Genomic DNA, 25,994 nt, shown 5'->3' on the forward strand with positions numbered 1-25,994 from the left:
CAATCCTGGTGGCTTGTGAGGACATGTTTCCAGCAGCAGCTCCTCACTAGGGCCAGTCCTGCAGTGCTGCCACACTGGGACCCTCAGGCTTTAACCCCCAGCTCTGCTCCTTCCTTCTGTTCCTGCTGTTTTCACTTTCTCTCTAATGCACCCATTTCTCACCAGTTAGAAAATCACACAAGAAATCCACCAACCCACCTGGCCTGCCTGCTGGCAGCATCTCCACATCACAGTTGAGGATGAAGGCAAATGACAGAGACAGGAGCCCTCCCCAGAGCTCTGGCACGAGCAGCACCTCAGCCAAGGACCCTGAAATCCTCAAGGACCAGTCACCACTGTCCTGGGGCTTTCCCTGGCCATGTCACCCATCCTTCCGCAGGTATATGCATCAGGACAAAGGAGTGCTCAGCCTGCCCAGGAAGCCATGGATCCCACCAGCATCCCCCCGGCCTCTGTGACCCCCTCGTGGGACGTGTTCCCCCAGCAGACACTGGAGCCCATAGACATCGCTGTGCTCGTGCTCTATTTCCTCTTCGTCCTCGCTGTTGGGCTGTGGGTGAGCAGACACTTGTTAAAAATTTCATATGTGCCCTGTTATGCTGAAAAATGGGGCTGCTTTGGCCTCAATTTGTTTTGCTTTGGCTGGAATCAGGCTGCTTTTCACTGGACTCCACTGAACGAGCAGAAAGGTTGGTGTTTGCAGGTCCTTCTCCTCTCCTCAGCCTGGGAAGTGTCCTCACTGTCCCTGGGGAGGGCTGTCCAGGTTTGTGTTAGCCCAGGTTTTGAGAACACTTGTGAGGAAGAGGCTGAGTACAAAGTATTGCTAACAATGATGTTTTGTTCATCCAGGAAGGAATTGCTGTCCTATAAATCACCTGTGCCTGTCCACAGGGCTCCTGACAGCAAATTCCTTAAATGAATAACATTGTCTATATATAATTAAGGCAGAAGGACATCCTTTGGCATGGCTTCTGTGACAGCAAAAGCACAGCCTGGCTGTCAGGAGGCAGAGAGGAACAGCTGCTCCCTTTAGCCGTGGTGCACAACTCTCAGGGTATTGCATGGATCATCTCTGGGGAAGGGGAGCCCATGAGTCACACGTGCCATGCCGAGCATTCCTCCTGACTGCGCCTAATACCCAGGGATTCCACAGCTCTTGTCCAAAATTGCTGGCCTTCCTTTCTGACCTGAAGTGATTGAGTTTGCTTATTACACAAAACATTCCATCAGGGCGCCGAGATGATGGAAAACTTTGCGTGTGGCTCAGGGCACATCCCACATCCCTCATCCCCCAGGATTTCCCCAGCAGCAAGTGTCCTTCAGGAAACCTTTCTCCTCCATCTGATGACAGCTCAGGGTCTCACCCAGGGTCTCTGGGTGATGCCCTGAGCCCGTGCTTCCCTCTCTGTGCCCACAGTCCATGTGGAAGACGCAGCGCAGCACTGTCAAAGGCTATTTCCTCGCCGGGGGACAGATGGTCTGGTGGCCTGTGAGTACCCCTGTCCTCATCCTGCCCACAGCCCTGGGCTGCAGCCACACTGACAAACACACGTGCCCGAGCACAGCCCATTTCTCCAAACAGGAATAAACAAACAAACGTTACTCCCGTGTTTTGCAAAGGCCGGTTTCATACTGGCTTTTTTGAGACTGCAGGATGAGGCCCAGCCTGATGCCTCACAAAACCTGCTGTTTCTGGAGATTTTCAGACTTTCCTGGGGGTCCCCACCAAGGTCACAGATTTCTGCTGAGCCCGTCTACTGGCTGGGGTGTCTCATCTGGGCTGGGCTGGGCTGGTCTCTCAGTGTGTGCTGGTGCCAGAACCTGACATTTCTACCTGTTCCCCCCACCTTCTCTGCTCACCCACAAGAGAGTAGATGCTTTGGAAGCAGGATGGTCCCAAACATGCCCACAAACTGGCAGTGAATGGTGAAAAGAAGCTGGAGAGAGGTGCCATAGCCACTGCACCTGTAGGGAAAAGAAGAAGGTGGCAGAGGCTGACGAGGATTTCATGTCCTCTGATGTCAGGAGTAGGGGAACAGCTTCCCTGTGCTCTCGCCAGGCTGAGAACGATGCCCTGTGCCAGGGCCAGATCTGATTTCTCTCTTTCTCCAGGTGGGTGCATCCCTGTTTGCCAGCAACGTGGGAAGCGGCCACTTCATCGGCCTGGCCGGGTCGGGAGCTGCCTCGGGAATTGCTGCAACAGCCTACGAGTGGAATGTGAGTGAGGCACAGCCGGAGCCCTTCCCGGGCCGTGCAGGGAGGCTCCAACGAGCCTCCACACCAGGGCACAGCCCTGGCTGCTCCCACGCTCCGGATCCTGGTGCTGAGCTGCAAGTCCCCAGCTGCTGGGACCTCGTGTCCCCGTCCCACCCGAGCACAGCCTGGAGCACCCCGTCTGACCTTCCCTTCCCTTCCCTTTGCAGGGGATGTTCTGTGTCTTGGTGCTGGCCTGGCTCTTCCTGCCCATCTACATCGCCTCGGGGGTATGTGTGGGCTGTTGTGTCCATCGGGGTGGTGAGGGATTAACTCCCTCCTGCAGAGCCTGGGGCTGCTCCTGTGGCCTGGCTGGGGGTGACAGAGACCAGCACTGCAGACTGCGGGCTCAGGTCACTCCCAAACCCCCGGCAATGAGCAGAGCCGCTCCACGCCCCGAGGAGGTGGATGAAGACTCCCCTGTCATAGTTTATAGAGAGCCCTGTGCCAGCATCGCAGCAGTCAGTGCTTGCCAAGAGCCAAATACCAGCCCAGGGCAGCCACCAGGGCCCGTCTGCTCCTGTACCAGTGCAAACACCCACACAGATCCATGGGGAGCCCTTGGCAGCTCTGGGAATGACCCAGGGAATGTCCCACCTTCCCTGACCCCATCTATCTCCATAGGTTACAACCATGCCAGAATATTTGCGGAAACGTTTCGGAGGCAAAAGAATTCAGATATTCCTGGCCATTCTCTACTTGTTCATCTACATCTTCACCAAAATATCTGTAAGTAGAAAAAAAAGGGAAATGGATTTGATTTAATTCACTTTGGAAATGTGTGCTGAGAAATGCAACCAGTGGCACTTCCTGGATGAGCAGATAAGGGTTTGTTACCAAAACACCTAAGGAAGAGAGACTGTATTTTTTTGAGAACCTACACAAAAAAGAGTAGCTTCGTTTTTTGTTTTTTTTTTTCTCAGTTTGCACCTGAATGCTTGCTACAGCGGGAGGGAAAGCTCATGGCAGTGTTCTGAGCAATAGTCCATGGACAGGTGGGGCTGTGAGGGTGGATGTGGTGGTCGTTAGATTTTGCACCTCTGGCAGCTCCCCCGATTTCTCCCCTTTGCACATTTATTGCCTGTGCACACACCAGGTGCTGTTATGGTAGGATGGAGGAGGATGGAGGAGCTGGGACAGGGTTAGAAGAAAAGTGTTTATTGCACCTGTTTGAATAAATAACTGAATCAAGCCTTGCACAACAGCTTGGTGGCTGTTCATTAACTGCCAGCCAGGGCACGGAGCCGTGAAAACAGACAGATCCCTGCTGGGGTTTTTCCTGTACATGGAGGGCCAGAGTGGGACACGGTGTCTGACCCTGCCTCTGAACCTCCTGAAACTTTTGACAAGGGCTTGGAGTGCCAGGACACAGGGAATGGCTTCCCACTGCCAGAGGGCAGGGATAGATGGGGTATTGGGAAGGAATTCCTCCCTGTGAGGGTGGGGAGGCCCTGGCACAGGGTACTCAGACAAGCTGTGGCTGTCCCTGGATCCCTGGCAGTGTCCAAGGCCAGGTTGGACAGGGCTTGGAGCAACCTGGGATAGTGGAAGATGACCCTGCCCACGGCAGGGGTGGGAATGGGATGATCTTTAAGGTCCCTTCCAACCAAACCACCCCAGGATTGTAAGAAATGGATGCAAGTCCCAGGGTGCAGATGGCACTGATGGGGAAGGCTCAGATTTTCCTCTAGATAAAAGAGACTGTTTGATGGAATCTCTGATAACGCAACTCCTGTACTCAGGATGCTTTTACACCTGTCTGTCCTCCTGTGCTCGGCCCTTTGCCTGTCCCAAAGCTCTCCTCACCCACAGCATTTTCACGTAGCTGCAGAGCTGGTTGGGCAGGGCTGGGCCCAGCCCCGGACACATTTCCTGCTGATCTCCCAGTCCCCATGGCAGCAGGAAGGGATTCCCAGGTGGAAGCTGGGGCTGCGGCAGCCGGGGGAGCTCTGGGGAGGGGCTGGGCAGAGGGGGTTTGCAGGGCAGGTTCCCCAGTCCCTGCCCTGCCCAGCCCAGCTCCACCACCCTGGGGCTTGGGGAAAGAGAAACTCACCCCAATGCCTCTGTCCCAGAGCTGTGCACGCTCCCCTCTCGTGACAGCCCTGTCATCCCCTCACTGTCACCACTGTGACCAGCAATAATGATAAACTGGCTTAAGAGTGAGCTGGCCCTTGTCCTGCTGTGGCAGGGAGGAGCTGGGGCTGCAGAGGGATGTGCTATGGGGGGAGATGCTGTGGGGGTCTGGGGGGGCTATGTCCAAACCAGGCTGCTCCCAGTGAAGGAGGTGGGTGCTTTGAGGAGTTTGGTCATGCTGTCAGTGCACTGTGTGACTGTGCTGTTCTGCAGGTGGACATGTATGCCGGGGCCCTGTTCATCCAGCAGGCCTTGCACTGGGACCTGTACATCGCCGTGGCCGGGCTGCTGGCCATCACTGCCGTGTACACCGTGTCCGGTGCGTGCTGGGGACAGACCTGCACTGACCCCACCCCTGACCCTGCCACTGACCTGCCCAGTCAGCTGAGACATTCAAGTGTCCAAGGCCAGGTTGGATGGGGCTTGGAGCGGCCTGGGATAGTGGAAGGTGTCCCTGCCCGTGGCAGGGGGTGGCACTGGATGGGCTTTAAGCTCCCTTCCAACCCAAACCATTCCAGGATTCCATGATTCATGCCATGCACTATGTCCTGCACCCCCAGCAGCCTGGTTTTGCCGTGAATATGGATATTGGGATGGGAAAGCAATTGAAAACTCACCTTTTTAGAAAAAAATGCCAGATGAGAGTAAGTGAACCCTCCTCAGAGGCCACTCCAGGTGGGCACAGGTCAGCTCTGCCTTAAGGAGAAACTCTGCCAAGGCGTTTTCAGGGTACATTTTCCTTGTTTTCCTGGGGCTCTCTGGAGGTGTGAGGGATTTACACCACAATGACCCGTGTAATGCGGAAAGACTCCAGGCTTGGATGCCATTTCAGGGCTTAGGAGTGGCCAAATGGAAAACAGCCACGCAGGGAGCAAGCAGAAATCCCAAACAAAGAAAGGTTATTCCTTTCCCACTGCTCACCCCCAGTGATGTAAAATCACAACCCCTTTTTCTTTCTCCTCCTTTGCAGCTTGGGCTTTGTTGTAGAGCTTTTCCAAGCATTTCCCGTAGAACTGCTTCTGCTTTTGGCTTATAGCGACAAAATGGTGACTCATGATGACTCAAACCTTGAGAAATTCCAAAGTGTCATTGGCCAAACTTCCCCCCAGCATGGACGGAACCCCCAGCCAGGTTCAGGGCTCTGCTTGTGCTGCTGGGCAAGAACTTGTGCAAAGTGTGAACTGCTCTGACAGAACAAACCCAGTTCATCCCAGTTTGTGCCTCTCTGCTCTCCCAGGTGGCCTGGCAGCCGTGATCTACACTGATGCCCTGCAGACCCTCATCATGCTCATCGGGGCCGTGTCCCTCATGGTCTTCAGTGAGTGTTTTCCTGGGGGTTTGTCACTAAAACTATGACAGAAACTTCACCAAGTTAAATATTAGGGAGAAATCCTTCCCTGTGAGGGTGGAGAGGGCCTGGCACAGGGTGCCCAGAGAAGCTGTGGCTGCCCCTGGATCCCTGGAAGTGTCCAAGGCCAGGTTGGACAGGCCTTGGAGCAACCTGGAATAGTGGAAAGTGTCTCTGCCCATGGCAGGGGTGGGAATTGGTTGGGCTTTAAGGTCCCTTCCAACCCAAAGCATCCCAGGATTCTGTGATCCCATAGGAGAGGCAGCACCTCCTCCAGCCAGCAGTGAGTGTCTGCTCTTCCCCAGCCCAGTGTGAGAATCAAGAGCTTCTGATTTTTAAAGAATACTTGTGGAGCATCACCCATAGTGAACCAGAGACTGGAATCAGAGTCCTGACCTGGGGGGATGCAGTAACAGCTTCTCATGACCCATTTCAGGTTTTATTGAAGTTGGTGGCCTTGAAGGTTTGCAGGCAAAATACTTCTATGCCATTCCCAGCATCCGCAAGGAAAACAGCAGCTGTGGCTTGCCCAGGGAAGATGCTTTCCACATTTTCCGAGACCCTGTGAACTCTGACCTGCCCTGGCCAGGAGTCTTGGTGGGAATGACCATCCCATCCCTGTGGTACTGGTGCACAGATCAGGTGGGTCACTGCTTGTTCCTGTGGTTGGTTGAATCTGATTACAAACCTGGGGGTTGAGACCTCACCTGGATTGATTTACTCTTTCTGAGGGGTATCATCAGTAAAATCTTATTTTACATCAGTAAAATCAGATGGTGAAGTCTTAAAGAAGGAAAACTTGATATGCACAACTAAATATTAGTAATCATCTCCATGGAAAAAGTGGTAAGAATGTGTTTGTGTGTTAATCCCAGTCTATAAAGAATTCTGTTTGTTTGTTTGTTCACTTTTTAACTTAATCCTTTCACTCCTTGTGAACCACCTGTGAATGTCTTCTTTCACCTTTCCTGGCGTCTGGCTCCCATTCCTCCCAGTGACACCATGAGAGCCAGGGACCTGAAGCCCTAAAACACCTCCTGCTGTTCCAGTTGTGCTTTCTTGCTCTCTTATTTAATGCTGCTTGTTTCAGGCTCTGTCCTGATCCTTGGCCAGGCTTCTCCACAGGGTCAGGGAAGTTCCCAGTGCAGGAAGAATGGGAAATCCTGGGCATGGGTAGGTGAGGGTCAGGTCCTGCAGCACAGTGTCCTTCCAGGCTCGGCTGGAATGGCACAAGAAGTGCCTGTGTTTCTGAAAGGAGTCAGGATCCAAAGCAACAACTCCAGAGCCACAGCCAAGCTCTGTGATCACCCTCTGAGACTTCCAGAGTTCAGTGGAGATCAAAGTTGGGATCTTGTCATCCCAGCCAGCTCCTGCTGCTGGCAGCCAACCAAACCCATTCCTTCATTCCTAGGTCATTGTTCAGAGGTCCCTCGCTGCCAAAAACCTCTCCCACGCCAAAGGAGGCTCCTTGATGACCTCCTACTTGAAGATTTTGCCCCTCTTTATGATGGTAATGCCAGGCATGATCAGCCGGGTTCTCTTCCCAGGTAAGTGCTGAGGGAGAGATCTCTTCCCTCCCTCTGCCTGTGCCAACTCCACAGAGCTGGAGAAGCCTTTCCTGAATAAGCTGAGAGGCTCCAATGCATCAAATGCCCAACACATGAAGAAATTTTCTTCCAGTTAGGAGCTGGAGGATGCAGATCCTCCCAGAGCAGCCCCAGACATCCCTGTGCTGAGATAGTCCTGTGTCATTTGCTGGAAGCTCCTCAAGCTCTCCAGTATTTCCCTTAGAAAGCAGTTTACAACATTCAGCAGAGGAACTTGTTCAGAGACCCTGGTGTATTGTGGCTGGGAATGCTGCCTCTCACTCCCCACTGCTTATTTCAGATCTGGTGGCTTGTGCAGACCCGGAAATTTGCCAAAAAATCTGTGGCAACCCCTCTGGATGTTCTGATATTGCTTATCCCAAGCTGGTATTGGAGCTTCTGCCTGTAGGTAAGAGCCTGGTGATGGTTCTGGCACTGGTGGGGTTGGCATGTGGCAGCCACAGGTGTCTGGGAGGGAAGTTCAGAGAGGAAAATACCCTGGAACTGTCATTTCAGTGAGGTTTGTGTGGGACAAACCTACCACTGTCATTTTAAATTGGAGCTAAAACCAGTTTTAAAAGTCTATTCTAGCCCACAGAAGACCCTGAGGCCACCCTGCAGTGGAGCTACTAAGGGTTCCTCAGGGTGGCTCTACTTCTCCTTGTTCCCAGGACTCAGGGGCCTGATGATGTCAGTGATGATTGCAGCCCTCATGTCCTCCCTGACTTCCATCTTCAACAGCGCCAGCACCATTTTCACCATGGACCTCTGGAAACACTTCCGTCCTCGGTGCTCGGAGTGGGAGCTCATGATTGTTGGCAGGTGGGGAGAACTGGGATGAGCTGGATCAGAGCCCGAGTGCCAGACACACATCTGGGCACAGCTGCTGGGGTGCCATCACCCTGCACAGGCTCGGGGAGGATAGCAGTGGAGGTTCTATGGTTGTGGGACACCTAGGTCAGAGTGTCACGCTGAGCAACTGGAAAAGCAGGGCCTGAGCTCACAGGAATGGCCCCTTTGCCTTGCCCAGGGTCTTTGTGCTGCTGCTCACTGTGGTGTCCATCCTGTGGATCCCCCTGGTGCAGGCTGGCCAGGGCGGGCAGCTCTTCATCTACATCCAGTCCATCAGCTCCTACCTGCAGCCGCCCGTGGCCATGGTGTTCATTCTGGGCTGCTTCTGGAAAAGAGCAAACGAGAAGGTACCGACTCTGCTGGCCTGAGAGCAGCCCTGCATCCTGGCTGGATGCTGCTCCAACACAGAATTCCCTTCCTTTCCAGGGTGCCTTCTGGGGGCTGGTGCTGGGGCTGGTGCTGGGTTTCGTGCGGCTGGTGCTGGACTTCATCTACCCTGAGCCCCAGTGTGGCGAGCCCGACAGCCGGCCTGGCGTGGTCAAGTACATGCACTACCTCTACTTCTCCATGGTGCTGGCGGCCATCTCCACCCTCACCATGCTCGTGGTCAGCATGGCCACCGAGCCCCCGGCCCCTGAAATGGTGCGTCACCCCTCTGCTCCCTTAGCCCTAAGTGCTTTTCAGGACGCCCCATGCTACATCCCTGGGGATAAATAAGCAGGAGATGGAAGCCTCCATTCACTCTTGATTTATGGTCACACCTGTAGCAGTGACCTCGCCTCTGCTCCAGCACCTTTGCTGCTGTTTCTGATTTGGGGCCCACAAATCCCACCCTGGAGACTGGTCGACAGTAGATTCTGCCAGGAGCTGTTGTTAAGTTCAAGTGTGTGTGTTTCATCCATGTCAAATTAGCCTTTTCCCCTCTATTTTCCAAGAAATTCCAGCTTCTGGGTCATCTTTACCAACTATCTTACTAACCTAGCGAGGAAACATTTTTACTCGCAGCAAAGAGCCAGTGCAGAGAGTACCTCTCCTCTGGAACAGGTTTGTGCCAGTTTGACTATTTTCAGTAGATGTACTGGTGCTGAGAGCAGAAAGGAGAGGGGCAGGGGAGCTTCAGAGCTCCCACAGCAGCACATCCTCTTGCTTCAAAACAGGACTAACCCTGAACTCAGAAATTCTCAGAGAGGGAGACGCCTGGAGGTGCGTGATCAGTCCAGAGCTCACCTGCCCTCCCTGTAACAGCTCTTCCTCATCTCCAGCCTGAATCTTTCCAGCTATACGTGGTGCTCATTGCTCTCTATCCGCACTGCCACTGAGAACATCCCTCTATAATGAGTCTTTTAGATATTTGAAGGAAAAAAACCCTATTTCCCACTTGTTGTCTCTTCTCTCAGAACCCCCACTTCGAGCCAACCCTCCCTGGCCACAATTTCTGTTCTTTTTGCTCCTTCCTGACCCGCTCTCAGTCTGAGCCCAGGGATGGTCCCACACCGGGATGTCCCCTCAGTACAGACTTTACAGACTCATCCTTCTGAGCTGGAGGACAAGCAGCTGTCGTGTCCCAGATAAAACCAACCCACGAGAGGCCAGGGCAGCCCCGCGGAGCCCTCGGCTGCTCCCTCAGGGCAGGAGGACGGATTGCGGCCCTCTCCGCATTGTCTCTGCGGGCGGCGCGGGGCCGAGGCGCCCCTGAGCCCCGGGACAGCAGTTTCCTTAACACCACTTTCATGCCATCAGATAAGTCGGCTCACCTGGTTCACTCGTGGGGATCCTCCGCCCAAGCAGGAGCTGGCAGCCAGCCCCGGCCCCGCCGCTGCCAAGGACCCGGCCGCGCTGCAGCTTGAGCTGAGCACTGCTCCCGAGAATAGTTCAGATGGTAACAAATGTAAGTGGTCGTGCTCAGTAACCCCACACCTCACAGCCCCTGGCGTTCCTAGCGGCCTGCAAGACAAGGGACGTTCAAACACCTTCCTCTGGAATGCCGTAGCTTCAGGGTGTGCTGAAAGAATCATAGAATTAAAGAACAGAGAATATGCTGAGTTGGGAGGGACCCACAAGGATCATCGAGTTCAGCTCCTGGCCCTGCACAGACACCCCAACAATCCCACCCTGGGCATCCCTGGCAGCGCTGTCCAAACGCTCCTGGAGCTCTGGCAGCCTCGGGCCCGTGCCCATTCCCTGGGGAGCCTGGACAGTGCCCAGCACCCTCTGGGGGAAGAACCTTTCTCTGATGTCCAGCCTGACCTGCCCCTGAACCTCCAGCCATTCCCCGGGTCCTGTCCCTGTCCCAGAGAGCAGAGATCAGAGCTGCCCCTCAGGAGGAGCTGCAGAGCACAGTGATGTCTGACCTCAGTCTCCTCTTGTCCAGGAGGAAAAAGGCCCTACCTGACATTTTACCTAAGCAGGAGTTCAGTTTCTTTTCCAACTCTCAATGACATTATAAAAGCTTGCAGCAAAGGAGCTGGATGGGATACAGAGCCATGGCCATTATCCCGTGCCAGCAGCTGGTACCGTGCCACCTGCTGCCAGAACTGGTTGGAAAAAGGGAGGGTGGAGGAAAACACAACAATGTTGATGAAGTTCCCTTTCTGTTTTTCAGCAGTGTTTTCTGATCGGCTCTAGCAGCAGGGAGAACCCAGAGCCCTGGGCCGAGTTCTTGGCAGATCAGTGAAGGAGGATTTGCACTTTTAAAACTTGTACATGTCGGTATTAGGTACAGCTGTGTGTAGAACACCCTGTGCACTCTGCAGCGATGATTCGCATCCCTTGTTTTTGCCAGGATCAGCCCCTGTTTATATAATGTTGCAGCTTTTGCTGCGTGTTCCTTTGATCTGTAACAAGCTGTTGTGAGTTAATGAGTTACGGCGCAGCTCTCCCGCTGCTGGGAAGTCTCACACTTGTTGGACATGAGCGTTGCCTTCCCAGCGTTAAATCACGTATGTCCCAAGGCACTGGGAAAATCCAGTTTAGAGGCGTGGCAGGGATGGACTAGGGCAGCCCTTGCCCAGGGAGGCTCAGGGGCAGCTACAACTCAGTTTTTAGGTTTCGTTTATCGTGGCTTAAAATGCTGGGAAGAGCAGAACCTGAGCTCAGAGCTCCAGGGAGGATGGAACTGGTCCTATAGCCCCAGAGGTGCCGACTGAAGGGGTCCCAGCATAGCGAGTGTTCATGTAGAGACCACGGGTGTGTTTCTGTGTCCAAACCCTTTGCACAGGAGCAGGAGACGTTCCTGGGAGTCACTGCATTGGCAAGACTCATCCCTCCCTCCTGACTCTCGTTCCAGGTGCAGCTGAGGCCAAGGGGAGCTCGAAGCTGCTGAGCACCTTCCTGTGGCTCTGCGGGATGGAGCGCAGGCAGGAGAGCGCCGAGAGTGCACCCAAACCCGAGCCCCTGCCCGTGGCTTCCCTGGAGGAGAAACCGCTGGTGAAACACGTCCTGAACATCAACCTGCTCCTCTGTGTGTGTGCTGGGGTCTTCCTCTGGGCGTACTTTGCATAGCCAGGGATGCCAGGCCACACAACATCAACTAACTTTAATTGGTGTAAATATTAATGATTAGCAGAGGGTTAATGTAATTCTTAATGCTTTCTAAATTTTATTTCTTTATTTAAGACAGACCCTCCTCCCTGATCCTTTCCTTATTTCTAATGGGGGGCCTGGCTGCGTCCAGGGCTGAGCACTTGGCACTGGCACCGTCAGACCCTGTCTAGCACCAACCAGCTGAGAAAGGCTGGTTTGGTTATTTTAAATATTTAATTTTGCTCTTTGGCCTTAGAGCACTGCCTGGAATTCAGGAAGCCAGGATTCTCTTCCTATTTATGCCTCTATAACCAGCTACAACGACTTGGGTCCCCTGTGGTTCAGCTCCTCCAGCCTTGAGGGATGGGAGTGACACCCCTGAGCGCCTGGGGCAGAGCCAAGGGCTGTTGTCTGGGCTCTGTTGTGCCTCTGGCTCAGCTGTGCCCGTTTAGCTCCTCAAGTGCTGATGGGGCTCTCTGGGAGCTCTGGCTGAGTTACCATCACTGACACTCCAACGGCAACAACAACACCAGCATGCAGCGTGGAAACTGCCCCAAAACTGCTGCCAAGGGCACCTGAAGGACCTAAACCAGCCAAAGCCACCAGGTGTGCCAGGGCAGAGGCGCCCAGTGGCAGCCCCTCGCTGCCTGGGCCCCCACAGCCGTTCTGGGAGCACCTCAGTGGAGAACGCTGGACTGGGAGAACTGCTGTCACCAACTGCTGTCACCCCTGCAGCCGCAGGTGGGCTGGGCACCATCACCTGCCCTGGCCCCAGGGCCTCGTGCAGCTGCAGAGAAACATTAAAGAGTGAGAGCTGGTCCCTGCCTGCCTGGAGTCTGTGGGGATGGGGGGGCTGCCAAGACCTCTGGACCCCACACCCATGTTGGAGGAGGTTCCTCCTGGAGCCCCTCACCTGCCCTCTCTCCCCAAGCTGCTGGTGGTTCCCAGAATTCATTAAATACCAGTAATAAACCTTACCCCAGAACTGACAGCACTGCATGTGCAGGGAGTGAGAATGGGCAGGAACACCTGGAAACCTGCAGCAGCTCACAAAATCAGAAAACACTCTTTTATTAAACCTTTTAAAGGGAACTGGCACTTGGGGATCCTTCCTGAGCAACTGAAACACTGTTGGAAAGCCTGGGGGAGAAAGGCACTGCCCAGTTTGGGGGATAAACATCAAAGTCACAGGATAAACTCAGTCACAGGACTGGAGTTTGTGGCTCACCAAACAATTCAGAGTTACAAAGACTTGTTACAGGGCTGGTGTGGTGACAGAGGAAAGTCCTTAAGGGAAAACCAAGCTGAGCACCCAGTGACTCCAAGCTACACAGTCCAGGGGCTCACTGTGACCTTCAGGACCCACTGGAAACAACAACACTAGAACAAAGATGCCTTAAGTTGACAAAAAAACAATCTTTAATTTTATAAATGTTCACTCAACTGCTGACTCCAAACAGCTGTTTCAAAGTTCTTTCAAAATTCAACCGTTTTCAACAAAAGCACAAACCCCATTTCCACGGTTTCCTCGTGAAACAGTTGCCAGTTGCACATGAACAAAGCAGGTTAATACAAATAACTATGAAATCAGGGTAAGTACTGATCCTACGTAGCAATGAAATGATTAAAGAGACAGGAAGTTCCTCCTACAGCATGACAGTCCTTCAAGGCACTGGATGCATCCACAGTTCCACAGGGTGACTGAGAACCAGCAGTCACCACCAGCACTGGGGCAGGGGTTTGGTTCATGGCTTGAGGGGAATCTGCAGCAAATCCGAGAGGGAATGTCCCTTGGGAGGCAGCTCCTGGTACGGGCTAAGAACTACAAATAAACTCTAACCGTGCCGTGACAAGGATTATTTCCATAATACAGACATGCACTTTAAATAACTAATGTTCTGCTTCTTATTCTTTCGGAATTTCTGCTAATACCACCTGTATCAGCACTGACCACGCTTCCTAGGCAAGTTCCTGCAGGAATTCATTCCTTCCATCCAAGAGTATGAAAACTGTTGTCCAGACCCAGATCATTAAACTTCTTCTGAGGGCGAAACCGGAGCTTGGCCAAAGGTTGGGCTCGATTTTCTGAGGAAGTCTTCTCCAATCTCAACGATCCTGGAGATCGCTGTCCCCAGGATGCACCAGTCCCAACTCTGCACAGCTGTGCCACGTTGCCAGAAGAAGCTTTTCCCTGTTAGGTCTGAGGGTTTTCCTCCAGGAGAGGAGCCCGGGGAAGCTGGAGTGCTCCGGTCACAGCGCGGTGCTCTCCGTGTCATTGTCAATGTCCAGCAGGAGGTGGTTGTGCAGCTCTCTGCCCGCTGGCTCTGCGGGAAGCTCTGAAGGAGGGTTTGGAAGTGGTTCTGGAATACTGGAATTAGAGTCTGCACAAAAAGGGAACAGCAAATTTAGCAGCCGGGCCAGGGCCAGCTCATTCACTTGGGAATTCCTGGGCATTTCCTTAGACAGAGAAGGGAAAGCAAAGATCAATGAAGGCTCTTGGACCAGAGCTGGCCCCAGTGGGCACAAAGGGCTGAGCCCAACTGAACAGCTTGGATTGCTTCTCCTACAGACCCTGGTTTAGTCCTGGACAAAGTAACAGAAACCCACTTCTTCCTGAAGAAGGAAGGACAGTGAGTCTGATTTAGGATTAAATACCTCAGTGCCCCTGGAGAGCTATTCTGGACTTTCATGTCAAAACACTCAGCAAAATAATCTGGCACCTAAATCATCCACCAGGGAACACCACCTGTGACTTTGAGAAGCAACAGGAACAAGGATGGTGTCAAAAGGAGGCAGAAGTTAATTACAGCAAATGCAGATTAAACCTCTCTCCTGTGTAAACAGGGCATGTCATGGTCTTTGCCTCTTCTGAGGAGAGGAGAATTTTGTTCAAGCCAAGGTGTCCAAAAAAAGACCACAAAATGCTGTATCTCTGGTGACTGACTGCCCTGGCAGCTAGAATTATCAAACCAGAAAAATCCCTAGCAGCTCAAAAAAATGTAACTGAAAATCTTGTCAAGATTTTGGAAAGCTGATTTATAATATGCCATGACATCCCTTACTGCAGTCCAGCAGCTGCTCCACACAGGAAGTAATTTAGATCACTTAAATCAACAAAAAATCCAAATAAATGCCTTGTTTTCAAGCACAGGAGGTGCAGACAGGCATCCTAGAGAGACTGGGACTCATAACTCAAGCATGAAATTCTGAAGTTAACCCAAAAGTTACTGTAGAAAAGCTCAAGTTGAAGGTTTCTGAGCTAAATGACCTGGAAGAGAAGGAAGCAGCCACTGGGTGCAGCCTCCCCTGTCCCTGAGCCCCCCACAGCCTGCAGGGATCTGTGTCCTGGGATACTGCAATAGAGCAGCTGGAATTCCATCCTGTTCTGCGTTAAGGCACAGAATCCCAGAACGGTTTGGGCTGGAAAGGACCTTAAAGCCCACTCAGTCCCACCCTCTGCCATGGGCAGGGACACCTTCCACTAGCCCAGGTTGCTCTGAGCCCCTGGAGCAGCTACTCTGGGATGCTGTAACATGGGGTAAGAGCATTTGTGACACAGGACAGTGCAGTGACATCTGATACAGAAGAAGCCTCTGCATGGAACACACCAGTTCTGGATTTTTGGTACATGGAGACAGCACAAGGTGAGAGTGGCCAGGAGACACCAAGAGCTTCACATTCTGCTCTCCAGCACTTTAGTGGGTTAATGGGAGCAGCAGCAGCCCCTCTCTGGCCATGCCTGAGGGACACACACAGCAGGGCACTGGGGTGGGTTAGTGGTTAGCACACACATCATTAGCAATTAGCAACAGTGTCGGCCAATCAGGGGCCTTTTCCTTACCATTGCACTTGCCAATACAGTTCCTACTGAATGCTGGTCAAACATCTGGATTATTTAATAAAACCTTTGATTAGAATATTCTAGGGCTTCTTACTTTAACACCATAAATAGAAGTTGAGGCATTACTAAAGTCCAGTACATGGACAAAGGAGTCAACAGTATCCTGAGTACAGTTCAGAATTCCTGTTCTGGGATTATTATAAGGTTTGCTGGCACCTTAATTTTGTTCCCTTGTTCCACTTGTTAAGGTTCAAATTAAAAACAGCAATTGCACATCGTGAATTAGTGAGTCTGTAAGTGCTTGTATGTGCAGCTGTGAATATTAGAGCAGATACTCTTATGTGACAGGTGGTGGTGTTAATTCAGATTATTAATCCTTTAAAAACAGATTGATCTGGAAAAGGTGGATGCTTTAGCATGGAGTGTACTGCTGGAGGTGAGCCTGAGTGTCACTTCAACCCTTCCCCAAGGGGATTTTAGCTAAACAGGCTGGATTTTCTAGGTCCCTTCACCAGATTTGGAGAGAATCCTTGCTCAGCAGCTTTCCCTTCTCAGTTTTCCTGCCTGGCAGCTTCCATACTGTGTTTACAGCACACACCTGGGCCAATTTGCTATGGTTTGCACTCCCCTCTGGCAGGTGCTTGCCTTGCCCAATTCTTATGAAGCAGCCCCAGCTGGAAGTTAATTACAAGACCAGGATTTCTTCTATTACACTGGGGTAAAACAAACCCTCCCTGTCTGCTATCATTTAAGCAATTTCCTCAGAACCAGGAAAACCCTAAAATGAAAAGAAATATCATCAAACTATGAAACACTGAGAAATTAGGGTCAAGTCTTTTCTTGAAGTTTGACTCATTAGCACAGCTGTTGCTGCTAACTTCATTGTAAAGTGCTATCAAGATTCAGAGCCCAGCCTCAATTCTGACTTCAGCTTGGGAATAAATTATCCTTGTACTTTAAATATACTAACAAAAGTACAATCAGGAAAAGTCAGTTGTTTTGAAAAGCAAAGCTACTTTTTAGTTGCTTAAGCAGCTCATTTACTGCTGGTTTAATCACAGAATCCCATAATGGGCAGGGACACCTTCCACTATCCCAGGTTCCTCCAAGCCCCATCCAACCTGGCCTAGGACACTTCAGGGATGGGGCAGCCACAGCTTCTCTGGGCAACCTCTTTCTCCAATTAACAAAAACCCCAAACTCAAACTATTTCCAGCCTGACTTCTCAATCCAATACTAATTTCAGTGTCCTGGCTGCAAACAGGCAAATCTTGAGCTAACTCAGGCAGGCAGTCCTGACTTCCCCAGCCTGCTGTGCAGTAGTTCCCTCAGGAGGCAGCAGCAGCACCCCAAAGCCTCACACCTGAGCAGTGGGAAGTGAGTGGAGGTGTGGATGAGCTGGGACTGAGCAGACAGAGCCATCAGTGAGGCTGGGAAGCCAAGGTACCACAGTGCAGGTGCTGCTGGGGCTGTTCTGCCACCAGTTTAGTCACATCAGCCTGGATTTTGCCAAATAAACTCCAAGTGGTTAAAAATAACTGCAAACCTAAAGTGAGAGCTACATTAAAATGTAACCATAAACCACCAAATTGTAGGAAAAATGATATTTGCCTGCACTGAGGAGAACAAGTCTCTTGGAAATGGGTTACTCATCACACCTGACCCAGGGACTAATTCTGGGGGCCTGGTGTGAAGTGTTAATTCTTTACAGGGACTTCAGGAATAACTTAAAAGTTCACAGGCCTATTATAATTGAGCAGCAGAGGTCTTAAACCCTCTTGCAGACAAAATGCTATGTAGGGATGAGATACAGACTTGGCAGAGCACATTTCCTACGTAGGGATGAGAACACAGAGTTGGCAGAGCACAATTCCAAGCGCATGTCCGAACTCAAGCTACAAACAGGAGCAGTTTAGCTGCAATTGCAGTTTCTGTGAGTACAAACCTTATTCGCAGTAACCATCCCCACCTGTGAAGGCATTGGGGTAGAGCTGTTAGGCAACAGAATTGATACTCTGCATTCCAACACATTAGTCTAATTCTAGAGAAGCTGCAGTGTCATGGGAAAGTTTCAACCATTATTAATCATAAGTAGATTTAAAAGCATTAGTCTCCCACATTCAGTATCTCTTCCTTCAGAATTTCCCAGAATAAGCAGCAACTCAGCAGGAGAACATTCCAAAATCTGCTCATTTTGAATGGCCTCAGCAATTACATTTAAAAAAAATAAACTTTATTAACTGTCTTTATTAACATTATCCCTATCAAATCAATAACTACAAGCTTCATGAAGTTTCTGTGAGAAGACAAAAGTTTTTCTTTACTTCATGATTGTCTTAAAACAAAGATTGGATTTAAAATGTGAAGCTCTATAAATATTGACCTAAGAAATAGTTTAATACAGGTGATTCTTCAGCTTCTGGATGTCCAACTTAAAAGCACATCAGAAGCCTCTCTTATCATAAGGTAAAACATTCTCTGCATGTTTTGCCTATTAGAACACGTGTCAGTGACCACTTTTGCCCTTTTCTTATCTCAGTATGTGCTGAAATCCACTACCTTTGGCTACATCTTCTCCCTCCTCTAAATATTTGCTTTTTGGCAGCAGATGTACAAGCAGAATTGACTGCCAAGATGCTGAACTGGAGACAGCCCCAGTGAGCTGCTGTCACAGCGTTCAGCTGCCAAACACGAAGAAAAATAACGAAAGTTCATCTCCACTTGCCCCCAAACACTTCTGCCTCAGGAATGACACCCTGGTGTGCAGAGCAGCTGGGTGGGCATTTAACTGGAAATGAGCTATTGAGTATTTTAACTGTGATTTGTGCTTTTCAGCTTCCCCCCACATTAACTCCCAGCTACAGGCACTACTTTCTTCATTGCCAGTCCCCGAGGAGACAGCGGATAGGGAAGGATGCACTCACCTGTGACTATTTTGGACGCTGTTTGCGTGGGATTTGCAGCCATCCCATCTCCAGGCAGCTGAGAGGGAGGGTGAGGCGGAGGGGGGACACTGGGTCTGTTCCTGGGCTTGGGCACGGGCCGTGGCCGGGGCAAGGTGCCACTCTGAGGTAAACAGGGAGCCTGGCAGGGCTCCGGGGGGGCAGCGTGGGGGTGCTTCCCCAGCGGGGGCGTGTCGGGCGGAGTCGGAGTCTGCGGGAGCGAGGAGCAGGGCTGCTCTGGTCCGTGCTCACTGGGAGATGCTTGGCTGCTTGCTTTGGGCTGCAGGGGAGGAGTTGCCTGTGTTGGGGGCTGTGGAGGCGGGTGGCTGGGAGCTTGGATTGGGGAGAGGCTGCTGGAATATCTCCGAGGTGCAGAAACCTGGGAAGAGGAGGTTTGGGCTGCTCCTTGGTTTGCATGTTGAGCAGGAGGAGAAGAGCTTCTGGCAGGTGGTTTTGGAGAGACAGAAGGTGGCTGAGCAGCTGGGGAAGAGCTTTGGCTTCCTGGCTGCCCCGGTGGGGGGTTGGCTGGTTTTGGTGGGGCTGGCGCTGGCTTCTTCATAGCTGTGGAGAGAAGAGGGGAGATTCCAGCATCAGGGACTGGGGGGCTTTTTACAGGGGCATGCAGTGACAGGACACAGGACAATGGCTTTCCACTGACAGAGGGTGGGGTTAGATGGGATAGTGGGAAGGAATTCTTCCCTCTGAGGGTGGGCACAGGGTGCCCAGAGAAGCTGTGTCTGCCCCACCCCTGGCAGTGTCCAAGGCCAGGCTGGGATAGTGGAAGGTGTCCCTGCCCATGGCAGGGGGAGGAACAAGATGAGTTTTAAGGTCCCTTCCAGCCCAAAACATTTTGGAATTCTCTGATTCCAAGCCAAGCTCCCAAAGAAAGCAATTAGCTGCACAAAAAATCCTCAGGTATGTTATCAAAATAGAATGGTGCATTACCAAGTACAAGCATTTACTAATCAATAGCTTTTGAGAGAGTTTGTTAAACAGCACTGGTGACACTATCACCATTCAGAGAGTCCAAAAGTCACAGCTGCTTTACAGCCAGGCCTTGGGGACAAGCCAACAGATTAAACTGCTGTCTGTGTAAGGGCAGAGATGCTGATAAAGTTATTTTAGTAGCATTTTTGCAGCACATCAAGAGTTGGAACGCAGTGGCTTGAAAAGCAAATAAACACACACCTCTCCTCAGGGCGTGGGGACTGGGACCAGCAGCGTTCTGGGGCTGGGTGACAGAGAGCTGGGAGGTGCTGGGTGCTGCCTGGCTGGGGGCAGGGCCCGCCTGGCCACTGTTCCTCACCGGTGGAGGAGTGGCTGAAGATGTGCTGTCCTTGGATTTCGAGGTACTGGAAATTAAAAAGCCCACATTAGAGACGATTGTAACGTGCCTTGCCTGGCTCAGCTGCACCTGTTCCATTACAAACTGTGCTGTAGATCAGATATTAGGAAACAATTCTCACTGAAAGCATTGTCAAGCCCTGTCACAGGTACCCAGGGAAGTGGTGGAGTCACAGTCCCTCAAGTATTCAAAAAACGTGGATGTGGCACTTGAGGACATGGTTCAGTGGTGAACACTGTGGCAGTGCTGGGTTGACGATGGAGGATGAGCCAGCTCCTCTGGCTGTGCACCTGCAGCCTTCACTCACTTCTCTGTATTTAGAGTCACCTGCAGCAATTTAGCCCTCAAAAGGACTGACTTTCACTCACTTCTTCCAGCACTTTGCAGCCCCCGTTTCTCCAGATGGTGTTAATAAATTGTGAGTACTTGCACAGAGCCTGTGCAGATTTTAGGTGCAACTTTCAGACACAACCCCGAAGGTTTCGTTTCAGCTGCCTCTGCCACAAAGGCCATCTGTGGAGGAAATACTGGTCTGCAGGGGATTTCCAAATGAGCTGGTTTTGTAAATATGTCACCTGAGAATGAGCTTTGTGCACAAGAGTCAGTGCTGCATCACACCCCATGGTGGGGTTTCACCCTGAGACGCCAAGGTTGACATTTGGAAGCACTACAGGCCTTACACGTGGTTTGCCACAGCTCTCAGACCACTGAAGAGCTGAGAGCAAAGTGCTGCTTGCACCTCACAGGAGGAAGTCAGGCTGCTGCAATTAGCCTTGGAGTCCAGGGACACAACTGCAGAGCTTCAAGAGTAATTAAATAGCAAAGAGCCTGTGTACATATCCCTAAAGAAACTAATCCTGAAATATGATAAACTGACTGCAAGTTTTCTAGTAAGCAAATCTGCTCATCAGTAACACTTGCTACAGACAAATAAACAAAACAAGACATCCAGATAACATGTACAAGAAACACGAAACAAGACCAACAGGTTTCTGGTATTGCCACTGTAGGTTTTGCTCTTTCAGCAGCAAACTGGTATCACACCTGTGTGCACATCTCTAGAGCATAGCCTGGGAAGGTCAATGTGGGCAGTAGAAATAGAGTCTATATTTGTATTTTTCTTCATCATTTTTTCCCCCAAGAATTCCATTATCTCAGAAGATGCACTCCAGAACAGACAGAACTATGTAAGTTATATTAGAAGATGAGTTCTGGAACATTCTGGATATTATTTTATAAGACCAATTCTGGAATATCCAGAACCCTGTGTGCAATTTCAGAAGCCCAGTTCTGGACCCACAGACATAGCAGGAGAGCTCCTGCACGGTGCTGCTGCCCACACCTGCCAGGCACATCCCATGGGGAAGAGGTGCCAGCCCCAGGTGACAACAGTTTGCTGCTGGAGCTGCTGCCAAGCCGCTGCCAGCACAAGCCGTGCCTCTTACCTGGCATCCTCAGTGCCTGGAGCTTGGGGCTGTTCTGCTGAGGCAGCAGAGGGAGCAGGGCCAGCCCCAGGGCCAGGCTCAGCCCCGGCAGGCTGGCAGTGCTGCTCGGCTGCCACCGCGGCCGCGCCGGGCTCGCAGGGCGGCAGCGGGGGCTGGAAGGCCGGCGATGTGAGCTTTCTGTTTACAGTGCCACATCGCCGCGGGGTCGCGGGGAAGTCCAGAACCTTCACACCAAAGCTACAGAGAGAAGAGAGAGTGAACACAGCAGGCAGCCACCCCCAGGTGCTGCAGCAGCAGGACTCGGGGTGTCCCACCCCCAGACAAACCCCGACATGCAAAGCAGCAACAAGGAAAGCTCCACTGGCTGCACAACACCACGATGTTAAAGCTTCCACTGGCTGCAGAACACCAGGAATGTTAAGACATGCAACAGGATTTGGCTTATCCCCACAGAGGGATAAGCTAAACATCAGTGAACAAACTACTCAATTACATTTGGAGACAAACATTGATGACAATGAGGTCAGAGCACTCAGAATCTCACATGTAATTACAGACGTTTCCTTACACAGCAGAGTAGCTCCTCACTACATGTATTCTGCCACACGAATTTTGTTTCTATCACACACTAAGTTGCAGTAGAGATTCAAAAAAAAAGCTACTGGATACAGGCTGTGATTTGGTGGTTGGAATGAGAGATCCTTATAGTCCTTTCCAACCCAAATAATTCTGTTTGTGTTTCAAAGAGAACAGTGGAGAAACTGACCCAAACTCTAACAGATTTTAAAATGTATACAGCACATTTATTCTAGAATTTAATTTTATTCTTGTGTTCAACATTGAATCTTGAATTGATTTTCTTCCTCCTCTGTGAGTGCTGACAAATTTGCATGTGGCTGGTCATAGCTAACAGGTAACAGCTCAACATTTGCATCAACAGCTAAAACAAGCACATCACTTGAATACTCATGATGAGTGATAAGAATGAACATTACACTACATGTTATATGGGAAACAGCACGTTTTACTGGGAGTTTTTAGCATTCTACTGCTTGCTTTGGCAATACTGTACCATCATCAACTCAGAAGTCTTATCATGAAGGCACCAGGTAACACCACCTCAGCTTATGGGCTTTGAAAGAGAAGCCATGGAATACCAGAAGTTAGAGACTGAGAGAAGCTACTGCAGACACTTCTGTTCCAGTGAATCTTAGACCACCCCCAATCTGTACCAGGAAAATGGAAACTGGGAGCAGCAATATCTGCTTGGGATTTAACATGCACAGAGTGTAACTGGAAGGAAGTACATTACCTTTGAGCCATCCTCAGGCTGCAACAACGGGAAATAAATCACTATTGTTATCTACAGTATTTCCATGAAATTCCTCTCCTGACACCAATGAAAGTGTCTGAAGCCTCATTGGAAGAGGGCTAATAATGGACCCCTAACCTGAGAATTACACCTACCTTTCCTTCTTCAGCAAATCCCCTTCCATCACAGTCATGCTCAAAGGCCTCTTCCTCTCCAGGGTCCCACATTCATAGTCATTCCCAGTGTGTGACAAGTGATTGGAATTAACAGTAGGAACTGCCACAAATGCCCCAGACACATTGAAATCTTCATCTGGAAGAGGGACAGACAGAATGCCTCCTAAGACACACATATCCCAAGTGGTGCCTCACTGCACAAGCCACTGGAGGTTGACCTGGAGGGTAATGTAAAACTCCTGAGCTATGGCAGGAACTCACCTCCAGGGAAGAACCAGTCTGCGTGCTGAATAATGGGCTCAATAACTGCTACCACATGCACTGAAGTGGCTGCTGCCATTTCAGCAAGGGATCTGCAGGAGAGATTTGAAGAACACTTTATTCAGAGTTCTATCAAAGTAAGAAAATTAAAATCAATTCAGATTACATGAACAGCAACTTAGGCTAAGCATGATGGATTAACTCCTCAGTACCAGAGAAAGAGCAACTGTGCTGGATACTCCAGACTATTCAGTAACATTCACAGCTTCTGGAAACATCCCTAAAAATCTTCCTGCCTCAAAGGACCTGGAGGCACGGGCTGAAAGAATACTTGAAATATTTTTTAGGAAAACAGTCTGTTGCTGTGAATAGACTAAAGGATTCAAACCAATCAATTCTACAGCTTCATCCAGTTCTGCTTTGTAGCTTTCTTTAAAGAACTCACCCTTCATTCTTTGCCCACAGCAAGTTGGGCCCCAAGACTATGGCGATGTTGCTCGGTGTCATTTTGTTAACATCGCTGTTCTGGGCAAGCTTGGCTAAAAATTTGATTAAATACCTACAAAAAGAAAAGTAATAATTAAACAGCAGGAACTAAGAGCATTTCTTGTTGAAAGCAAGTAAATAAAAATTCAAGAACTTGTAAAGAGAGCTCCCAACAACACAGAAATGAGATGAGCAGCCTTCTTGCTTCGCAGCTGCCCAAGGCTTCTGCTCCTGAATCATAAAAGTTGAACTGAGTAGCAAAGAAAGCATCTCCTATCCTAGCAAAATAGAACCACAGAAATATTATATTTCCACAGAAAAACACATAGATTCAGCTAGTTTCACGTCCTGTAATGGAAATTCCATGCTTCCAGGAATCACCAGAGCTGGTTTTGTTCCGGTTCATTTCCAAAATGCAAAACCAAAAGGAAAAATTAGATGTTTAAGATAGATTCAGGTGATTTCTAAGACTGGAAACTACAGCAAAGAGCAGAGTGTGAGCCGTAAGTAGAAGGGTTCTGTGCATCACTATTTTCTGACAGTCAATAGTGAATTAAGCTGAGAACACCACCTATGCATACCCACTGCTGCAGGAAATAAGAAGTATTTTTATAAATCTCATTGAATTTGGCCAAGAAAAGCACACCTGGATTAGAGTTTAAGTTAATTGGCTTTGAGGTGCAAAGCAGCTGAGCTAAGAGATGTTTATGCCTACCTGAAGTTAACACGGTAATGCTCAGGTAATCTGTTACAAATCCTCCATAACTCTTGGAGCTTCTTATCCTGGTCCTGAATACTGAAACGAGAAAAAAATGCCATGACATCTTACTTTCAGGTCAGAAATTTGTTGTGTCTGCAGCGACAAAGAGATGATGGTATAAACTTCCATTTATGCCAAATAAATGCATTATTCTGTACTCAGGAACTCAGTAACCTGCTACTCAGATCCCTGAATTACCTCTACCTGCAACAAAACTGCTTGAGCATCAATACTGTGCAGCCAGCAACTTGAATCAGCCCTTATGGTTAAACAAAACAGATATTTCACCACATTTTGTGCAATTTGTACTAAGCTATTTATTATTTAAAATAATTTGTTGCATGAAATACCTGTTAGTGGAAAAATAAGTAACTGTGTGAGCTTGGTTGTTTCTTTCAAATTCATCTATGAAGAATCAAAATTAATAGAAATATGCAGCATGATTTCCTGTACAGCTATTTTTAGCATGCTTACTTTGCAGCTTGTGTCCACTCCTCATACAGGCTGTAGGTCATGAGAGGCTCTGGCAGCTCCCGCAAATAGGATTTCAAGGCACCTGCAATGCAGACAGGGACAGGTTGGCACCTCAGCCACTGCTTTCAGGCTTCAGGGAAAATCAGCCCTCAGATTTGCAGTTTTATCTGTGCAGTAAGTCCCAAGTACCAGGGAAACACTGGCAAGATCTGACATTTGCAAAGTGTAACTGCTCAGATCTTAACACAAAGGGTCTGTCAGTAATTAGTGCAATTTGAGAGAAACATGGGCTATAAAACTCAATCATCTCTTCAGAACAAAGAACTTTTGAAGATGCATTAAAGGTCTACACATGGGTCTAATCTGCCTTGACCATATTAACACTCTTGTCATGAGAGGAGATGTGACAGTTAAGTCATTATGGTCACCTGAATTTTACACACCACTGTCACAAATGCATCAGGTGTGGTCAACCACGGGCACCCTACACTTATCTGTGTCAAACTGAGCAGTGAACTTTCAACTTCTCCCAGTTTAACTGTGGAGATCATGGAGCAGGAAGCTGTGTTGTATCAATTTACACCTGGTTTGGATTCGGAACACTCCCAATACCTGCAACAGCGTGGGGATCTGAGTAAAACTCATCAAGCTGGGAAGTGGAACAGTCCAGGGCAGCTTTCAACTTTTTTAACTTGGAGGCTCCAGCAGCAATTCTGAACAAGCCCTGCATCACAGAAATAAAATTTATTGATTGGTAACCACACTTTGGCACAAGCATGGAAGAGCACCAGTTTTAGAACAGCCTCTTTCAGAACATTTCAGCTTTGGTGCCTTCCCCTGACAGTGTTACGACCCAGCTGGCCCTTCGTGTATCGTGTCACATCTGACCACAGTTTAGCTCCCCCCCCCCACCCTTGACCCATCCCTAATTTTCATTGTAGGTGCATCCATCTCCAAGACACTTCACACAGTGCTGAGGTTATTCTGTTGCAAAACATTTACCAACTACATTAATGAGTGAGTTACTGAAGCAACACGGTAACAAACAGACACCACTTCATGAGCTTGACTGGGCCCTTTTTCCCCCACTTCCTGGCCTGTGATCTGGAATTACCTACCTCCTCTCTCATCCCTGTTTCCAGGAGCATCATGACACAGGCTTCGATAGGAACGGCGATTTCCCGCCCACTGCGCTTGAGATGCTCTTCCAGGGGAGTTCCAAAAGCTGGTTTTTCAGTCCATTTGTCTAAGTTGGAGA

At 50.1% G+C, this 25,994-nt stretch overlaps 2 protein-coding genes across 11 annotated transcripts in view; one reads left to right on the plus strand and one right to left on the minus strand.

The window, feature by feature from the left end:
• Nucleotides 1-415: 415 nt before the first annotated feature.
• SLC5A11 (solute carrier family 5 member 11) lies at nucleotides 416-11,673 on the plus strand (the record flags this gene model as incomplete). Its single annotated transcript, XM_082292429.1, has 15 exons — nucleotides 416-556; nucleotides 1,418-1,489; nucleotides 2,113-2,217; nucleotides 2,424-2,483; nucleotides 2,878-2,982; nucleotides 4,600-4,705; nucleotides 5,624-5,704; nucleotides 6,171-6,376; nucleotides 7,146-7,281; nucleotides 7,622-7,729; nucleotides 7,992-8,142; nucleotides 8,351-8,519; nucleotides 8,599-8,814; nucleotides 9,913-10,060; nucleotides 11,459-11,673. Exons 1-15 carry the CDS (start codon nucleotides 425-427, stop codon nucleotides 11,671-11,673), a joined length of 2,010 nt encoding a protein of 669 aa, XP_082148555.1. The 5' UTR covers nucleotides 416-424.
• Nucleotides 11,674-13,098: 1,425 nt separating this feature from the next.
• ARHGAP17 (Rho GTPase activating protein 17) overlaps nucleotides 13,099-25,994 on the minus strand; it is a 41,380-nt gene continuing 28,484 nt past the window's right edge. For 2 of the 10 annotated variants that reach the window (XM_082292342.1, XM_082292343.1), the window contains 11 exons: nucleotides 25,855-25,982; nucleotides 25,349-25,460; nucleotides 24,737-24,818; nucleotides 24,218-24,298; nucleotides 23,462-23,575; nucleotides 23,017-23,108; nucleotides 22,735-22,891; nucleotides 21,268-21,504; nucleotides 19,666-19,829; nucleotides 18,460-19,038; nucleotides 13,099-14,075 (listed from right to left, as the gene is read on the minus strand). In XM_082292342.1, the coding sequence (XP_082148468.1) occupies nucleotides 13,945-14,075; nucleotides 18,460-19,038; nucleotides 19,666-19,829; nucleotides 21,268-21,504; nucleotides 22,735-22,891; nucleotides 23,017-23,108; nucleotides 23,462-23,575; nucleotides 24,218-24,298; nucleotides 24,737-24,818; nucleotides 25,349-25,460; nucleotides 25,855-25,982 (1,877 nt within the window). In that variant the 3' untranslated portion in view covers nucleotides 13,099-13,944. Of the gene's footprint in view, nucleotides 14,152-15,535; nucleotides 15,581-17,480; nucleotides 17,505-18,459; nucleotides 19,039-19,665; nucleotides 19,830-21,267; nucleotides 21,505-22,734; nucleotides 22,892-23,016; nucleotides 23,109-23,461; nucleotides 23,576-24,217; nucleotides 24,299-24,736; nucleotides 24,819-25,348; nucleotides 25,461-25,854; nucleotides 25,983-25,994 lie in introns of all 10 variants that reach the window. The other 8 variants (XM_082292348.1, XM_082292347.1, XM_082292349.1 and 5 more) reach the window with 8 other exon arrangements.

This window comes from Coloeus monedula, assembly GCF_965178545.1.
Source record: "Coloeus monedula genome assembly, chromosome: 16".
NCBI classification, from domain to species: Eukaryota; Metazoa; Chordata; class Aves; order Passeriformes; family Corvidae; genus Coloeus; species Coloeus monedula.